Source organism: Calidris pugnax, unplaced genomic scaffold, assembly GCF_001431845.1.
Source record: "Calidris pugnax isolate Ruff unplaced genomic scaffold, ASM143184v1 scaffold9, whole genome shotgun sequence".
NCBI lineage: Eukaryota > Metazoa > Chordata > Aves > Charadriiformes > Scolopacidae > Calidris > Calidris pugnax.
The window spans coordinates 527,846-545,691 of NW_015090778.1; the positions used below are offsets into that span (position 1 = coordinate 527,846).

General features: G+C 48.5%; 1 protein-coding gene across 1 annotated transcript in view; it reads right to left on the minus strand.

Moving 5' to 3' along the window:
- Positions 1 to 17,846, minus strand: part of RNF213 (ring finger protein 213) — a 57,903-nt gene that overhangs the window by 29,097 nt on the left and 10,960 nt on the right. The window contains exons 14-32 of the mRNA XM_014950133.1: positions 17,002 to 17,124; positions 16,431 to 16,611; positions 15,663 to 15,836; positions 15,247 to 15,396; positions 14,347 to 14,954; positions 13,894 to 14,059; positions 13,050 to 13,267; positions 12,364 to 12,504; positions 11,993 to 12,154; positions 10,445 to 11,591; positions 9,491 to 9,684; positions 8,998 to 9,150; positions 4,700 to 8,293; positions 3,731 to 3,867; positions 3,332 to 3,427; positions 2,770 to 2,888; positions 2,063 to 2,185; positions 1,287 to 1,366; positions 341 to 488 (exon numbers count right to left, since the gene is read on the minus strand). Coding sequence (XP_014805619.1) covers positions 341 to 488; positions 1,287 to 1,366; positions 2,063 to 2,185; positions 2,770 to 2,888; positions 3,332 to 3,427; positions 3,731 to 3,867; positions 4,700 to 8,293; positions 8,998 to 9,150; positions 9,491 to 9,684; positions 10,445 to 11,591; positions 11,993 to 12,154; positions 12,364 to 12,504; positions 13,050 to 13,267; positions 13,894 to 14,059; positions 14,347 to 14,954; positions 15,247 to 15,396; positions 15,663 to 15,836; positions 16,431 to 16,611; positions 17,002 to 17,124 — 7,714 coding nt within the window. The remainder of the gene's footprint in view (positions 1 to 340; positions 489 to 1,286; positions 1,367 to 2,062; positions 2,186 to 2,769; positions 2,889 to 3,331; positions 3,428 to 3,730; positions 3,868 to 4,699; positions 8,294 to 8,997; positions 9,151 to 9,490; positions 9,685 to 10,444; positions 11,592 to 11,992; positions 12,155 to 12,363; positions 12,505 to 13,049; positions 13,268 to 13,893; positions 14,060 to 14,346; positions 14,955 to 15,246; positions 15,397 to 15,662; positions 15,837 to 16,430; positions 16,612 to 17,001; positions 17,125 to 17,846) is intronic.

Consider the following 17,846-nt stretch of genomic DNA (forward strand, 5'->3'; position numbering starts at 1 on the left):
AACAGGGAACTTGCGTTTTCTCTTCTATTGGCATTGGATCCACATCCAAATATCACATCAAGCACAGCATTTTATAGTTGTTTCAATAATCAGCCAGCTGGGAAAAAGACCAGGCACCAGTGCTTGCACAGCCCAAGAAAAAGTAATGGCCTGAGCTCCAGAAAAAGCCCTACAGCCAAAGGAGTGACAGACTGGAACGCAGACACACACTCTCTTGGGAGATTGCCTGTGAGATCCTCGTTTATGCTACAGCCAGGACCAGTGGCCTTTGGATGCCCAGTGTTTTGGTGGTCCCCCAGATGCTCAGCGACACCACCTCCTGCAGCCAGCAAGCACGTACCTTTCAAGTCATCCTCTTTGGACAGAAGGCTAAGGAGAATGTTAATTCGCCTTGTGCTTCGTTTCAGATCTTCGTTTTGGTCCTGTAGCATCCCCACAGCACTTTGTACACAGGTCCTGAGGAGCACAGTGGTGTCCAGCATTTCACCCTTCCCAGGAACAGTATGAAAACAAGTTCATTACTCTTTGGTGTTACACCCTTGCCCCCAGGACATCCCTCTTAAAACGCTTATGGTGGTCTCTTGAAAGGGCCTGTGCCCCCACATCCTATCTCCCAGATCTCCTCTCAGCAAAAGAACTTAGATTTGCAGTCTATCAAGTACACGATGCAACTTCTGGGGCCCTTTCAAATTGGCGTGTAACACAGCATTTGTATTGAGCTAAGATTTGTATGGGGGAAAATTCAGCAGTTCAGGAAAAAAAATGGAAATGATACATGTGGCCAGGGAGAATACACCCTCTCTGGGAGATCCTTAGAGGGGCAAAAGCCCCATGTAGTCACCCTCATATAGGGCATCCTCCCGCTGATGCCGTCAGGGCAACCTGAGCCAGCCCTAAGGCAGCTGCAGCGCAGCAAAGCCCAGAGCCAGCTCCAGCAGGGCTCAGACCCACACCTCAGAAAGCACAAACTGCTGGAGTGGCTGACACAGAACCACAGTTCCCAGCTTCAGGGTGCAGATTTTAAAACCAATTTTTGAAAATTAAGAGTATGAGAAGACTAAGGAATTAGAGGGTCCTTAGAATGGCTTATTTCCTTAATGATGCTGGCTTCAGCTGGGCTGCAGGGGGAGGAATTTGTGTCTGATCATTAACATTCACGATGCAAATAATATTCCTGATGAATTTCAAGTGGATGGGGATGCAAAAACTGTGTTGCACCTACTCATGGAAAAGAGCAGAAAGCCAAACTGAGAGCTGAGCAGCAAACAAATGGATTCTGAACTGACCTCATAGTGCTCTGCTTCTGGCACTGGTGTTTCAACGTCCACCTCGTTTTCCTCCTCTTCCTCTCCATTCACAGGCAGAGCTACAAGTGAGGTGTAGAACTTTTATTAGAAAGGAGGAATACACTTCCACATCAGTCAGATGAGAATCTATTTAGCAACTGCAACCCAGAGCAGCAGAACATCTGTCAGAGATCCATTATCACCTGCAGGAATAGCTGAGATCCACCTCTCTAAAGGCTGCGAGGGCTGCCAGGCTTCATGCAGCAAGAACTGGAAAGAATAAGACACTCAGAGCTAAGACACTAAGCTCTAACAGAACCCTGTAAGGCAGTATGGTGAAAGGAAAAAGTGTAAGAAAAAAATCGAGAGGAAAGAAAAAGTCTTTTCTAACCTTCCTACAGATTATATATTCACGTGAGTGAGATTCTCTGGAGTGACTCCTCATCAGCAGTCTTTGCCATGCAGCATCTGCTGCCTCCTGTGCTGAGACAGAGTACTCAGGGTGCTGAGCAGTGCAGATACCACATTTTTGTCAAAAGAAAAAGGGGAAACTACCAAATTAACTTACTCAATGACCCAAAGTTGCGGTAACAAACTAAATACAAGTCAGTAGCCATGTGGTGACTCTCACAAAAAACCAGATATTGAGTGGGATAAAATCACTAGATGTGTGGTACCAGGCAAAAGTTCCACTAACACCAAGTCTGGGCTGGCATCTCCCCTGTTCCCCACTGGCACATCACCACCAGTGGCTGGCACGGCCAGCAGGAGCTCACCTCTGGTTTTACCCGAATCCTCACAGAACATCTGGCTGATGGTGAGGTTCTGCAGCGCTGTCATATCAGAGATCATGTCCTTGGACGTGCGGAGGTCATCGATGTGCACCGACTGCCACAGTCCTAGAGGCAGAGGACAAAATAAATCACTTCCTGCCTGCAGTATACTCTTCTAAAGGAGCTTCTCAAGAATTATCTCCCAGTACCTGTGAGCTAACAGTTCACATTCAAAGCTCACTTACTTTTGCTTCTTGATGTAGAAAGGGAAAGCAGCAATTCCCTTACCATGCCAATGCCCACTCCCCTGAGCAGCAGGGCACACACACTGCCAGGGTTTGGAGGCTCTCAGAGCCTACCACACACAGCAGGAACCTTGCTGCTGGAAGCAGAACACATCAGCAGGTACCCAGGAGCCTTCTGGAGGACAATATGCCAATGCAGTCAGCATCATGCTTGTCTGCTGCTCTCCAGCTGGCTAGAAAGAGGACTCATGGGTCAGTGGGCAAAGCAAGGTGCTCTCACAGAGGAGACTGGAAATCCAAGGTAGGGACCTCCCTGTGGGTAAGGGAAGCAGCTCTGACAACCCACAGGACACACTGATTCCAGATTTTAAGCATTAAAAAGGAAGGTGAACAAGAGAAGCATTGCTCTGGTGTGTTTGCCTGAAGCCAGCTGAAGAGCGAGGAACACCAGATGGCCAGACCCACCTCCATGGAACCCCACGTAGGATGTTCCTCCTTGCACCCGGGAAAGCTTCATAATGAAGTAGACAAAGACAGAGACTTCTCCCAGGTCCACCTTGTTGATTTCATTAACAACGGTGTATCTGCAAGAGGGGAAACACTGTTGACAGACCAAAGACAGACAGAAATTCACAGCCACAGGTCTTTCCTCTGCAAGAGAGGACACATTTCCCCCAGCCCCATACAGACATAAGCGACCTGCTCAGTCCTTCCTCCCTGAGCCACCACCTCTCACTGTGCCTCGAGTGACCCCCCAATCCTCAGCTCCTCAGGATTTTTGCAGCCAACAGCAAGAACTCACACTTCAGAGGGGATTATCTGCTAATTTGACCCATCCTAGTTGATATTGACTTGGGTCATCAATTATTATTTGAAATACAAGTAGTGCTTCTAGATTCATTCCACTACAGAATAAACAAAACCAACACATTCCTGATTCTGAAATCCCCAAACCAGCACTAATAATCAAACGGTGATGAGGAGCCACCAAGCAGAAGAGCTGGGAACCACTTCACACTTGACTTACTTGGCTGAGGCAACGAGCTGGGCATTTTGAGAGCCATCTTCAAAGTCTGTCTGAATGATGAGGACTTTATTCCCTGATGTGGCATCAAGGAAATCTCTGAAAGGGGATTTAAAAGTCACAAAGTGTAAAAACAGAACATTAAGGACAGCAGTAGTCACCACTCCACACCAGCTCTGGCTGCTGCAGGCAGGAGGAGAGATTAAAACACCCACCCTACAGAGATGCTATAAAACCCCATCTCGGTGTAAGGGAACTAACAGAGCTTGCACCGAGCCAGGCCATGGCTCAGCACAGCCTCTCCCCTCCCTTTTCCACTCCTGTTACTCCAAATGTTCTGCCCACCCGTCTCCCCACAGGTGATGGCCTCTCCAGAGCAGGAAAAGGCAAAGCCAGACTCACCGGATGCCCTTCAGGAAGGAGTATTCTGTGTCAAACTGCTGCAGGAACAGGATCTGAAGGCTTTGTACCTTCCCCTGTACCTCTTCCTCCAGACAAGCCGTGTCAGCGCTGGTGAGAAGCCTCGAGAAGGTGGTGACCTGGGAGTGTGAGATGTAGGTTTGGTCTTTGCTCGGGAACGCAGCAGGAAGGCAGCAGAGACTCATCTGCGCTCCCAGATACTGCTGACTTGCTGCAGAGCTGGACTGCACCCCAAAAAAACACATTTATGTGCCCTGCCAGTAGGCAAAGGGTCACCATGGGCTGTCACCTCAACCCAGGGCCACTCCTGAGCAGATGGACACAGTGACTCTTGGTGTTGCTGGAGACAAGGGGCAGCTGCGAGGGGACAACCAAGGGTTTGAGGAACTCATGAAGCCCAGGAGCTTCCCCGCAGCATTCTCAGGGGCAGCAGGTCCAGCCCCAGGGGAAAGCACATTGTTTCCATGTGAGACAGGAGACAGACATTCTTCAGCCAAATCTCAGCTGAAGTTCTTTAGCTTTGGGAGTAGGCTCACAAGATCTCTGGCTCTTTGTGGCTCAGCTGGGTTAAAATCTTTTGCATCTTTAAGACCAGAGGCAGAAACAAAGAAATCAGAGTTCAAAGGCTCCTGACGACGTTTTCTCTTTTGCTGGCTGTGTTCGTGGAGACAGAACTACTTTCAAAGTGGAGAAATGCATCAGCTGCCCAAAAGCACTTAAAACCCTCACTTGCTATGGAGCACCCAGTACTGCTGCACGCACAGCAGAGGTATGAGATTCCTCAGGATGCAACACCACATCCCAAACACCCACCTCTGCCCACCTGGGCACTAGAAGGCAAGGCTGTTACCCAGTTTACACAGATGCAGCCACAACGCAGCCCCAGCAGCAGAAACCACAAACCTCAGTGCCAGCAGGGCGGGTTTAGAGGGGACACTGCAGGACACTCACCTCCGTGAAGACCGTTTGGCGCCCAGAGCCCGCCCGGACGTGGGCTCGGAGGAATTCTGCAAAAGACATGTGCTGCTGCTGCTTGAAGTATATCTTGGCCAGAGACTCTGTCATAAACAGCCTCCCCAGGTGGCAGAGGCGGATGACGGAGTCTGGGGTGGCACAGTTGAGCAGTGCCAGCTGAGCATCCTTCTTCACGCGGGACAGGAGTTCATCAGGAGGGCACACGGGTTTCAGCCTTTCCGTCGTCTGCAGGACCACCGAGGCGCAGGTGTTGGGGTGGTAGCCCACAAACACATCACAAGGGCTGTATTTCTGCTCGCTCATGAAGAGTTCTTCTGTATTGGCTGCAGTGAAATCATCCACCCACTTCTTCAGCTCTTCCACAGCTTCTCTTTGCCACTTGTCCAGGACAGTGCTGATATCCAGGTAGTGCTTTTCCAGCCGGTTGATTAGCGGGATGGGAAAGTGCTTATATACCACATCTTTCTCCTCGATGACGATCAAACGGAACTTTGGGTGCACCCGACACTTCACCCGGTGGGTGCCCAGGCCCAAATCAACATACTTCTGGCCGGCCAGGTACACGTAGTACTGATTGAGGGCATCGTAGAGGCTTTCATAAAGGTTTTGCAAGTTGAGGAGCACAACCATTTGGCCAGTTTCCATGCAGACCTTCACGCGGTTGATGTTCCTGCATATCTGGGTATACTCTTGGTCCTTAGGGAAACTGGAGCCAAAGATAATTTCTGGCTGTTGCCGGGCGGTAAAGAAAGCTTGCTGGAGGATCTGCAGCGCTGCGTAATTCTCAGTCAACACGAGCAGGTACCTGCAGTCACCGTCCTGACCACTGCTGTAAATGTTCTGTCCTACCAGCTCAATTCTACTGATATCACCAGCATGTACTTCTCCTTTTTCAGGTAACTGTGAGGTGAATATTTCCAAGGCATTGACATTGTCTTTGCCGCCAAAGTTACGAAGAACGACTGTAGCTACGTCTTGAGGTGTGGGCTCACTTTTGGAGCTCTTAGCTAAGGCAAAAAACATCTTTATGAGGCTGTAGTAGTCACGTAGACCAAAGAACTCCCTATCTTGGGCCTTGCAAATATTTTCATATGCATTTGCAAAGTGACGAAAATACGGTTCAACCTTCTGCAAAGCCCCTCGGGCCGAGGAACAAATCCCCTCGGCGCTTTTTATGAGCTCTTCTTTGCTGGGGTCACCCCGTGAGACAAAGATGCCTCGATTCATTTTAGCAGGGTCCAAAGCCCAGTTGGAAATGCCAATGAAGCCAACTTTTTTGTGAGGAAGAGGGACATCATCTATGCAGCCGTCTTCCAAAAGGGGATGCAGAGTCTTCAAAGGCATTTTGGGAGAGTCTTCTGCCAGCCCAATCTCATCCAAAACCACCACCGAGACATACTCCTCTAAGTTCTTCCCTTCCTGGAACCGAGCACAGTGCTTGAAGGTGCCTATGATTCCTTCCGGAGTGGAGAGGGGGCTGCACTGAAAAGACACGAGATGGATTTGCTTCAGGTCCTTGAACAAATCTGAATGAGCTGCTTGGCCCTGCATAGCATCGGCCACAATGGTTTTCGCAAGGGATTTGGAGCTCCCAGGCTTCCCGACAAGAAAAAGAGGGATTTTCAACTCAATGCAGATAACCATCATAAAGACATTTTCCTTCAAGGCCAAATTTCTTGCTATGGTGTCTCGGAGGCGCACACCATTCAGAAATAAGTCCTGCATCAGGGAGATTTCTTCCAAAATCTTTTTTTGGGTATCATAAGGTTTTGGAAGGACCCGGCTGATAGCACTCCTATATGGCTCCTTCTTTTCTAAGGACGCGTGATAGCAGACCCCGACTGCCAGCACCAAGGACCAGATAACGGTGTTTCTCTCAACAGTGCTCTTTGGATCTTTCTTCTCAGCAAGGTACTTCTCCAGTTCTCTCAGCAGGAGTTTGCTGCGTTTGTGGAACCACTTGAACACTTCCATGCAGCGTTCCACGTCCCGCAGGCTGACGAAGCTGCACTCATCGTCCCTCCGCCTCATGTATTGCTGGGAAGCAAAAAGCACTTCTGTGATCATCTCTGCCTCCGCCTGCGTCATCGGGACGTGCTCCTTAACTCTTTGTACGATCTGCTGTATGTATATTTTTTCGGTGAAGTTGTTCAGCTGCCCAAAGTCCCACACTAAGGGGATCATGCTGGGTGGAAGCGCGTGGACCCGATACACAAGCTGTCTCAGCGGAATGGATCCAAGCTTCTCCTTTGTCTCATCTGCTTTGACACGGTAGCCCAGTCCAGCCAGTTCCAGGCGCTGAATCATCTTTGGTGTGTGCTTTCGGTAAGGGTTGCAGGCTGCTATGATCCTCAGGCCAGAGCAGGAGACCAAAGGCTTCCCCTGCACCGTGCGGTCACACAGAACTTCCTTGATGCTGCTTATGGCATCTGTGGTGTTGGCTTCGTCGAAAAAGAGGACTGTGTCCAACCCGTGCTGCTCCTTATTGGTTTTAGCAAGGGCTTCTGCTTCTTTGATCCTGGCATAAATCATCTCTGCAGTTGTACCTCCATGAACTTTTACAAGCTTCATGTTCTCTGTCTCTGCATAGCCTCTGCGTAACTTGCACAGGAAATTGATGAGTCTTGTTTTCCCACAGCCTGTTTCTCCCATGATGACCACTGGGATGTTGCACCTGAACCGCATCTCGATAGCCAAGATTTTCAGCATGTTGTCTGTTGTGAGCTCGTATGTCTCATCAGGGTCCGTTACCCAAGGGATTCCCAAAACCATGCAAAGCCTCTCCAGCTTCTCGTAACGAGGCAACTGATCAAATGGAACATTGAAGGGAACTCTTTGGTTTAACAAGCCCTGGTACAGCTGTGAAGTCATGACGTTTCTCTTGATAATGTTGTCATTCAAAGGATTAATGGCATCAACACCGCCCCTGTTATTAGGCTGAAAGTGGAACCCAATGAATGTCATGGACACACGATCTCCATTGAAAAACAAATATGGATGAGGCTCAGACTCCCACTTTTTCCGAATGCGGAAAGGAAGAAGATCTTCTTCAGCAACATTCTCCAGATTGGAGGACTGCCTTCCTGAACTCTGATCAGAAATGTTTAGGGAAGGTGTTGCAAAATCCCTTGCCATTAAAATCATGAAGCCAACAACAAAGTTTTTGAATCCTAGCAAAGTGTCCTGGATAAAGTCAGGGTTGCAAAAGTCAGAATCTTCACAGTCTTTCAACTGAACGTTGAGAAACCATGTGAAGTTTCGGAGCTCTAACCAGGAGGGGTCTGTGACCCCGCAGTGCAGGAGGAACTGCTGCAGGCATTCTGCTGGGCTCCCTTCCACAGAGCCCTCTTTGTAATAGAACGTGTCCAGATTGTGCCCCTGGTCATATCTTTTCAGGTACTGGAAAGGTCTCTGGAAAGTCTCACTGTGAAATTCCTCCTTGTCCATTCCTGGATCTGAAATGTCCCCAGACTGGTTCCCAAGTGTCTCCATTTCTAGTACTTCCTTGGGAGATTTGCACGTTACTTTAGGGAAAACATCAAGGAAATTATACTTCTGGCTCACCGACTTCTGGAGTAGAAGAAAAGAAAATATGTCATCACAAAGCTGTGGCTTTTAACCTTCCTCAGCTTGTTTAACCTGTTCCTAACAGTGTTCTTGCCTAAACTCACAGACCTAACTAACAGCAGCTACCCTGTACAGCCAGGACACTTCTTCCCCAGTGCATCACTTCTTCAGCTTAAAGTGCATCACAACAATTCATCCAGTTCCCTCCTGCAGTCTCCTCCCTGTAACATCAGCCCGTTGGTACCTCCAGCCCCTTCTCAGTGCTACCTCAAAGAAAATGAAAACTAAACCCAAGAAATTGTTATTTATCCCTGTCACTCCTACACTCTGTTCTTACAGCTGCAGATAAATATGTTCTAGTGCTTTCAAATATGCAAAGTAACACGAGGAAGATTAGATTCTGCATTTTTATGTCTCCTGTAAATGTTACAATGGGGCCAGTGAGGTTTGGGACTAATGGGCCTTCAAAAATTACCAACGCAAGAAAATCACACCAGGTATAATTTACTGTATGGTTTTAACATCACTTTGTACCACACCAGGGACAGCACTCTGTAATGGAGAGGCACAGCAGAACACAAGGGGAACAGGGAATTCCTCTGCTCTGGTTACAGCTACAGTCTCTACAATTCATATGCAGCTACACACAAACATATGCACAAAATGAGTGAGAAATTCAAGGAAGCCAAGAGTTGCTGTGTACGTACGTGTCGTGCTGCTTTGTTTGGCACCAGTGATACCTCGAGGATTTCGATGATATACAAATGGCACTTCTGTCGTAGCCAAATATTTCCATTATTATCTGTCAGATACTGCAAAACCAACAGCTTGAACAGAAACTCTGGAATTCCACTTTGTACCTGTCACAAGGAAAGGGACAAATGCATTTCCTCTTTATTTACTCAGCATAACTTCACCGCGTCATAGAACAGTTGAGGGTGGGAAGGATCTCTTGACACCCCTGCTCGAAGCAGGCTCAGCCACAGCAGGATGCCTAAGACCACATCCTGTCAGGTTTGGAATACCCCCAAGGTTGGAGACTCTACAGCTTCTCTGGGCAACCTGTTCCAGAGTTCAATAACAAGAAAACAAGTCCCAATGAAATGCCTTACTAAGAAACAAAAGCTTTAAAGAAACAACTTCTGCAAGGATCCACACAGAACTTCTAGGACAAGGCAGCTGTGGGAGGGATGTACTTACTGAAGAGGTGATATCAAAATGGAATATCATGGGCTTTGTTTGGTGTTTTCTCTTCAGAAAAGGCAGCAGAGATTTTAATACTTTATCTTCATCCACTTCTGGTTCAATTAGTCTGATGGTTTTCAGAAGTTTTGTATAGTCAGGCTGCTCTTCTTGCAGTCTCTCATGGAGCCTCTTCACATATAGAGATTTCCCTGTTATCATAAAGAAACATCACAAGAATTAAAGCCATCAATATCAAATTAATCATATTAAGGTCAAAATAGGAAGAAGGAAGTCAGCTGAGGAACAGGGTAAGAATGCAGCAGACACAGAGTGACTCTTTCCCAGTATTTTTTCAGAGATTTGCAGCTCAGAAGCTCCCATGTCGGAGACAGCATCTTTGTGCTTAAGAGCACATGATGGATGTTTCTCTCATAACTATAACTAATCACTTTTTAAGCTTGTGTAACGCTTTGGGCTCCACAGCTTAACTAAGCACTGTTTGAAGGGCCACCTTTTTCTGTTTGCTTTCCAGCCTGCCAAGCGGTTTTACTCAACGCCCTCCAGCTTTTTGCATTAAGAGACAGCCAACAAGCATTTCCTACGCAAGAAAACCAGGCAGGCTTTACAGCCCTTGTCTCATCTCACATCTATTTTCCTGCAGGGATATTTTAACCTCAGGAAGGCAGATTCATCCTGTCCAAAATTAGCTATCTAGTTTATGTTAATGATATAAGTCAGCAGAAAGAGGCAGGTGTCAGATTAGGAAGATGCACCATCTGTAGAGATGGCATCTCGGGACAATGTTGAGTTGTCCTCACAGCTTCCACCTCACTCCACTCACATAGTCTGAATCATTCTTTTTCACTAGATACTTATGACTTGGGCAGAAAACCTGGCAAGGTGAGCCCCACTCCAGTTTTTAAACACTCAGCAGACTCATCAGCAGACAGATGCATGGCGACATCTTACCCACGCCAGCTCTTTTGGAGGCCACGATCCCAACACACATGTTGTCCTTGAACACAGAAGCAGCCGAGGCTGAAGGCGCAGCCACCCTGTAGTGGTGCTGAAGGTATCGCTGGATCTCGGCTAACGGCCTCTGGGGGATCATGTGCACCTTGTACTGGCTGAAGACAGAGGGGATGTAGCTGTGCTCCCTCTCGCAGTTGCAGAGGATGATGAGGCGATAGGTGCTGCAGTTGTTGTAGCGCTGCAGGCGCTGGAAGAGCTCCTCGGCTCTGCGGCTGACGTCGTAGCTCAGCTCGTCTGCGAAGAGCATGGTGTAGATCCTCCCTCCTGCACAGCCAGGAATGAGGCACCTCCTGAGGAAGAGCCCCACTTGCTCGGCAGTGGTCTGAGGAGTGCACAGGAGAACCTCGTCAAAAGTGGGAAGGGGCTGGTCGGGGCTGTTCATGTAAATAGCCAGAGCAGAGGTGAGCACCTCGGAGCGAGGGCAGGTGATGAGGTTGGGCCGATCAACAAACAGAAGATCCTGGGGGAAGTCCCGCATGACACGATCTCTCTCCCTGCTGGCCAGATTCTTCAGCCACTCACCAAGCGTATCGATGTCCAGGCAGCTGGGAAGGAAGGAGCCCATGTTGTTCATGTAGCACTCCCAGATGCACTTGAGCTGGGTGGTCAGATCCTTCTCCCCATCCAGCATCACTTGGAAGTCAGAAATAGCCTTCCTTGAGCTGGGAGGCACCTTGTTGCTGGAGGCTCTAAGGACATCCTCCTTGGTGCAGTTGTGTTTCAGGAATGAAAGCATCATCAGGGCCTCCTGGCTGGGTGTCCTCTGCCCCAGTTGTGTGCACAAATAGACCAGCTGCTCAGCAGTGTAGTAGTTCAGGTAGAAATGCTGGAGTCGTTTTTCATACATGAAGCTTTTCCACCTCTCCAGAAAACTCTCCATTGTCTTGCAGAGGGCTGGGAGCACAGCTGCCATGTCTCCTTGCCCTTTTAGCTCCGGGATCAGTCCCAAAGAGAAGTTTATACGAACACACGAGTCAGTTTTGGGTGAACAATACACCTGGGCAAGCCAGGAGCGGAAAAGCATGTTTCCAGCTAAATAAAGATCTATAAAGGCCTGGGCAAGTCTTTGGACATTGGAAAAGATCTGTATGAAGAGAGAGGAGAGATTAAAAAAAAAAAAACTAAGTTGATTTACCAAGACAAGTCCTAGACATGAAACCACAGGAAAAACTTTCAATGAAAGTTTTTTAACAGCAGTATTCCCAGGAAACCAGGAAGGAATCCCCAGCTTGCTACAAAAGCACAGCAACCCTCCTGGGCAGGAGCAAGCCCAGTGCCAGCAGAGGATGAGGGTATCAGTCCACTCCCCAGTCTCCAGCTTAGTTCCACCTTAACAGGGAAGCAAAGTAGTAAGAAGATCTGTCTGCTTGCTACTATCCATCCCCAGCAATTCAGCTCTAAACCCCAGTCTTAAAAGCTAATGTTCCAGGCAAAAATCCAATCTCAGCAATGACACCAGTAACCCATTGGGTTTGAAATTCTGACCTCAGAGAACTTCTCCACCTCCAAGCCTTGCTCTCCCTTTGCTGACATGAGCATCAGCTTGTTCTGCAGCTCACGGAGCTCTGCCAGAGAGTATTTCCATGATGCCTCGTTATCCCCAGAGCTCCCCGGGAGGATGAAGCGTAAGACACTGTCCAGAGAAACCTGCCAGAGAATAAGTCATTAGCGCTGGTGTGCACAGAAGTTCTGCTCCTGAGGTGATGCTTTATGCCCAGCAAGGGGAACACTTGAGAGGAAGCAGCCCCAGAAAGGAACTGTGCAGAGCAGGAGACAGGTCACAGCACATTTCTGACAGTCACTGCCACACCAGCAGTGCTGGCTGCAGGAGGGGAGGGACAACCAGGCAGCCTCACCTTCTGGCCATCGGCCGGTGCTCTGAGGACATAGATTCCTCTGCTGTTGATGGCAGCTGCCAGTGACAGTGACGACAGCTCCACGGACCCATGGCTCTCTTTCACTGTTTTCAACCACTCCAAGTGCTGAGCTGAATCACGCTGTGGGAAGAGAAGACATGGCACTGCCCTGATAGCTCTGACCTGGCACTGCTTTCCAGGATCACCTCTGTGCTCAGGACAAACAGCTTGGGCTGGAGTAAGAGATTCACGGAGGGGGAAGGCAGAAAGGAACAACTACTGGCCACAGCCTTATCTTTCTGCACAGCTGCTCTTTACCAGCACCACGGGAGGCTGAACAAACAGAACCCACAGCGCTTCAATGCCTCTTGCTATAGAAACATGCCCTGCTACAAAGGAATAGCACAGAGTTCCCAGCCATCTGCCTTCCCTCTTTTTGCATCAGCTCCTGCAAGAGCAAAGCTACACCATGTCACACTCGAAAGCTCCAGCAGTGCTCTGGAGAGACTGGTAGTGGATCAGTTGCAGGTGCTGCAGTGAATTTTTGTGCCACAGAAACAGAAGATATTTTTCTTCCAACAACAAGAGCTGCTGTGATGGCCCCACACAAGTGCCATTTGCCCCCTGCAGTAAATCAAGGCAGAAACGCAAGAGGATGCGAGAGGACCTGCCCCAGCAGAACTCACCAGTTTCTTGGGAAGGTTCTCATCGCTGTCCAGGGCTCGCCACAGCTTCATCAAGCAGTGCATGAAGTCCTCAAACCCCGAGTCTTGCCGAAGCTCATAGAGCAGGGAAGAGTAGCCGTGCACAGTATCATGGAAACAGGCCACACGGTCCACATCCATGTCATTCTCCCCAGCAGAGATGGAGGCCAAGTCTACAAACACCTTCAGCTCATTTATATCTGCAATGAGATAAACACACGAATGAACAAATGAGGCAGCTTTAATGCAATTCCTCTGCAATTGCAACATCACCACCCCTTACAGAAAATGCAGAAAGAATGCCTTTGCAGAGCATCCTCTGTGTAACCTCCCTCCACCCATCCTGCCAGCAGCTTTGCCAGGAGACCCATCCACATTAATGACATCCTCAGCCCCAGCTTTTCCCTGCGTTGCCAGGAACAGTGGATTCCCAGCCAGGACAGGAGCAGTATGCAAAGGGTGTGTGTCTGTGCATGTAAGACACTGAGCTGGCAGACACACAACTAATCCTGGTACACGGATGGCCTCTGTTCTCTTAAATAACGGGTCTGAACTGAGCAGTAATAACTATGACAACCCTCTGGGCTGAGCCCAGCTGTGGGGCAGGGCAGCCACTGTCTGCTGCACGAGACTGCAGTGGCATGAGTGTGTTTAAAGGGACTATGTAGCACATTCCACTCCCAAACCCATTAAGAGATGCTCCTAACTATCAATATCAGAGGCTGTAAAGCCTAAAGGTCAGAGATAATGGCATTTCTTCTGCCCCCACGCACACTGGCATCCCTTCTGGCACCACCTGCCTGACTCCTAGGTGAGCAGCACACACCTTGCAGCGCTTCTCTGACCCAGCAGACGAACTCCTTTTGCTGGGCCAGCTCCCCCAGGCACTCCCGACGGCTGGGAGTGATCCCCTGCAGCAGTTTCTTGGCATGCACAAGCTCGGGGCTGATGGAGTTCAGCTTCTGTGACTTGTATGATTCAAGCTTTTCTGTCTAGAAAGCCAAGCGGTGAAAACAAATGTTCAGTCTCGAAATGGGAAATTCAACCTGTTCTCCAGCAAGGAAAGGAAAGCCCCTCTGCAAAGCCATACCCCAAACAGAGGAATACCATTTTTTCCTCTTTTAAGAAAGACTACACAAAATCATTTCATCTGAACATTGAATTTTTAACCAAAACAAGCATTTTGGGACAGGGAATGGCTCTTGAAACAGACTTGTGGGAAGCTTCAGATTTCCCCAAGTTTTCTTGACAGTACAGAGCTGAAGAAGGGGATACTTACTATGTCCAACAAGTTCTCCAGGACACCAAAGTCACCAGAGAGGTTTAAAATCTCTTTGACATTGGCAATGATCTTGGCAGCATCAAAAGTTATATGCATTTCGTGGTATTGCTGGATCTGCTGACATCGCTGATCCACCCAGTCTCTGCCTTCTTCAGGTGCAAGCCCACATACAGTATCTAGTTCAGTTTTGATATCTTCAGGATGAACTATGAATTCCCGGAAAATTGTATCAACTGCAGCAAGTGTGAGATTTCCAGATCTGAGATCACCATACAACCTTTCATAGCTCTTAAAACAAGGGGAGATTAGACCCCTGAAAACATCATTAAGGTGCAATACAGCAGCAGTGTTGGCCTCCTCCTTCTCCTCCTCCTCCTCCTCTTCTGAGCTTTCATACGCCCCTCCTGCCTTCTGTGCTGCTTCCTCCCAGAACTGCTGGAAGATCAGGCTATCCTTAAAAGAGTGCATTTTCTGGGCAAATTCTTTCAGCTCTGGGCTCAAACTGTAGTAGGTCTGTTGGGGTCTCTCATCCACATTCACAACTGTATTTAGTCTTTTTAAGCCAAGATCTTCCAAGTGTTGAAATTCCACTTCACCTACATCCACTGTAAAGAGAGAGAGACAGGTCAGAGAGAGCAGATGTCCAGTCCTGTCTCCAGCTCACTGCATAACCCCCCAGGTGCAAAATGCCACTGGGCATGTGGACCCCTACAAATATCATTTGAGGTGTAAGCGCTCATTTGATCCCTGAAACGCTCTAGGTTTACTTCCCCCACCCCTCCTCATCCTCGCTGTGGTTTAAAACAAGAGCTCTTTACAAAGCCTAGTCATTTTTAAAGAAAATCATTATTTTCTGGAGTTGCCACTTTCAAATCGCTCCCCCCCCCAAACCACTACCTTTCACATACGCCTGCGCCTTCCTGCACATGTTCAGAAAGGTTCCTATGGCTTTTTTCTCATTTCTGAGAAACGTTACTTCTTCTTGCCTCCTCTGCACCAAGTCCTTCAGTTGTTGGAGCTGTTCTTTGTCGCTGCTGAGCTGGTGCTCTGAAAGAAAACTCATCTGTAGTCACAAGGGGGACGCTTCCCACCCCCTGCGCCCATCACTCAGGGTTGGGTTTGCAGACTCCCCGCTTTCACAGGGAAATGCAGACACCACGACCTGGAGTTGGGAGCTCCATATAAAGGACAAGGACAAGGGCAGCACTGCTAACTGTTGAAGCACTCAATTAGCATTACTAATTACCAAAGCAGGTTAAGACAGTAGGCCATCGGTCACTAAGCCAACCACGCTACCTCTGAATAGTGCTTACTTATCTCCCAGATGCAGAGGAACTGTGTCTTGTGCTGGAAAATCTCCTCCAGATGTTTCACAAGGATGCACCCTTTCTGGATGTCACTGGTGACACTCGTAAGCACAGAGTCTGCTGTGGCCATTACGTTCTTGGCTTCATCTGTAAGTTTTTCTAGGAGCTCTCTGTTTGTTCCTGTTCCAGAAACAAAGCATGTAAAACCTAGATCAGCCCTGCTTCCCAAAAACCAGGCAGAATCAGTAACTATTCAACGTCACGATACAGAGTTCTCCCGTTTCCCATTCGAATCCCTACTCAAAAGTCTGTGAACTCATCACACCACTCTCCAAACCCCTGCACAAAAAAGCCAGGGTGTCAGGAAAGCAATTCTGAAACGTTCCCATGGAGAGCCTGCACCCAAAGCCTGGGGAGGAAACACGAGCCATTCTGATCTATTCACATGACCAATACTCTTGCATTTTTGTGTAGCAACAACTTATTAGAACTCTTCAGAGAAATAAGATATGTTCTGCAAATCCACTTGATCTACAGGTTCGTTAGTCCAGTACAAACCCCAGACCAGCTGCAGTGGATTAGCACAAGGGGAACACTCACTCCCCCTTAAACTTTCTTCTGCAAAACCAGGCTGAACACCTTGGGCTTTGAGACATGAAATAAAACAAGAGCAGGACAATTTTTACACATTTGTTTACTGCTCTGCAAAGTGGGAATGGCAAGGCAGAGAACAGCTTTTCATAGACTCTTACAAATGTAACTACCCAGACATACCATGAAAGCTGAAGATACGTTTGATGTCAGGCCACGTAAGCACATGGTGCAAAATCGTATCAAAGTCATCCTCAGGCTGCCCGTTCCTCATCGGCCAGGACTTCACAATGATCATTGACACAAGCTGGCTTAACTGGCTCATGTTGTAGGACGGTATCTTCTCGAGGAGATTGCTCTGCGTCTGCACGAGGCACACAGAGGGGAGGAATGCATCGGTGTTTGGGATTATACCACGTCCCCCTCTGTCTTGGGATCGGTCACCGATGCCAGGAAGTGACACCTCGGAGGTGCGGCTGAGGCACAGTCAATCCAAAAAAGTTTATGACATGACTGGCACCAGAAGCCACGATGGCAAAAGCATCACAGATATTTTCATGGACCCTTTTAAAGTCGATCCTTGTTTCCCAATTTCTTGTCAGTATTTTTTTTGTTGGTGGTGGTTTAACACACTTAAAGAATCGACAGCAACTTAAGCAATGTGCAACTCTCCTTCCACCACAATGCACAGCCCTATACCATGCAACAGGAAATGTGACATTGTATTTTCCCTTGAGGTAGGACAAGGTAATACCTGGCAAGCCACGGCTACAGCCTGTGTGGCACAGTTACAGAAACACCAGCCAATGGAAGAGTCAACTTGTTCAAATTCCAAGTGCTGACAGCAGTAGACTAAGACTTGGTTGACTGGAGGCTCCTACAGGGCAAAAGGCAGATTTCTCATCAAGTTAAAAGTTTCCGAAGTGTTTCCTCTCAAAGCACGAAGGAGCGCTGCTATTAAGACAATAAAAGGAACCAAGTAGAAAAATTTAAGTTTCCTAGTGGAGCCAAGCATCAGCCCATTTATGAGGGCCTGGAGGGGAGATGATCAGGGGGATGGAGCACCTCTGCTACGAGGACAGGCTGAGGGAGCTGGGGTTGTTCAGCCTGGAGAAGAGGAGGCTCCGGGGAGACCTAATAGCAGCCTTCCAGTACCTGAAGGGAGCCTACAGGAAGGCTGGGGAGAACCTGTTTAGAAAGGCCTGCAGTGACAGGACGAGGGGCAATGGCTTCAAGCTGGAGGGGAACAGATTTAGACTGGAGATGAGGAGAGGGTTCTTCACTGTGAGGGTGGTGGAGCACTGGAACAGGTTGCCCAGGGAGGTGGTTGAGGCCCCATCCCTGGAGATATTCAAGGAGAGGCTCGACGAGGCCCTGGGCAACCTGGTCTAGTTGGGGGTGTCCCTGCTGACTGCGGGGGGGTCGGACTAGATGGCCTTTGGAGGTCCCTTCCGGCCTGGGCAATTCTATGATTCTATGAAAAACAAATGAATGCATGGAAAATCTTTCTGTCTAAAATATGTGATTATTTAATATGCATCTCTTCAAGCTAAGCCTCCACCAGGAAATATTTGTTTCCTGATTATACCATGAAAATCA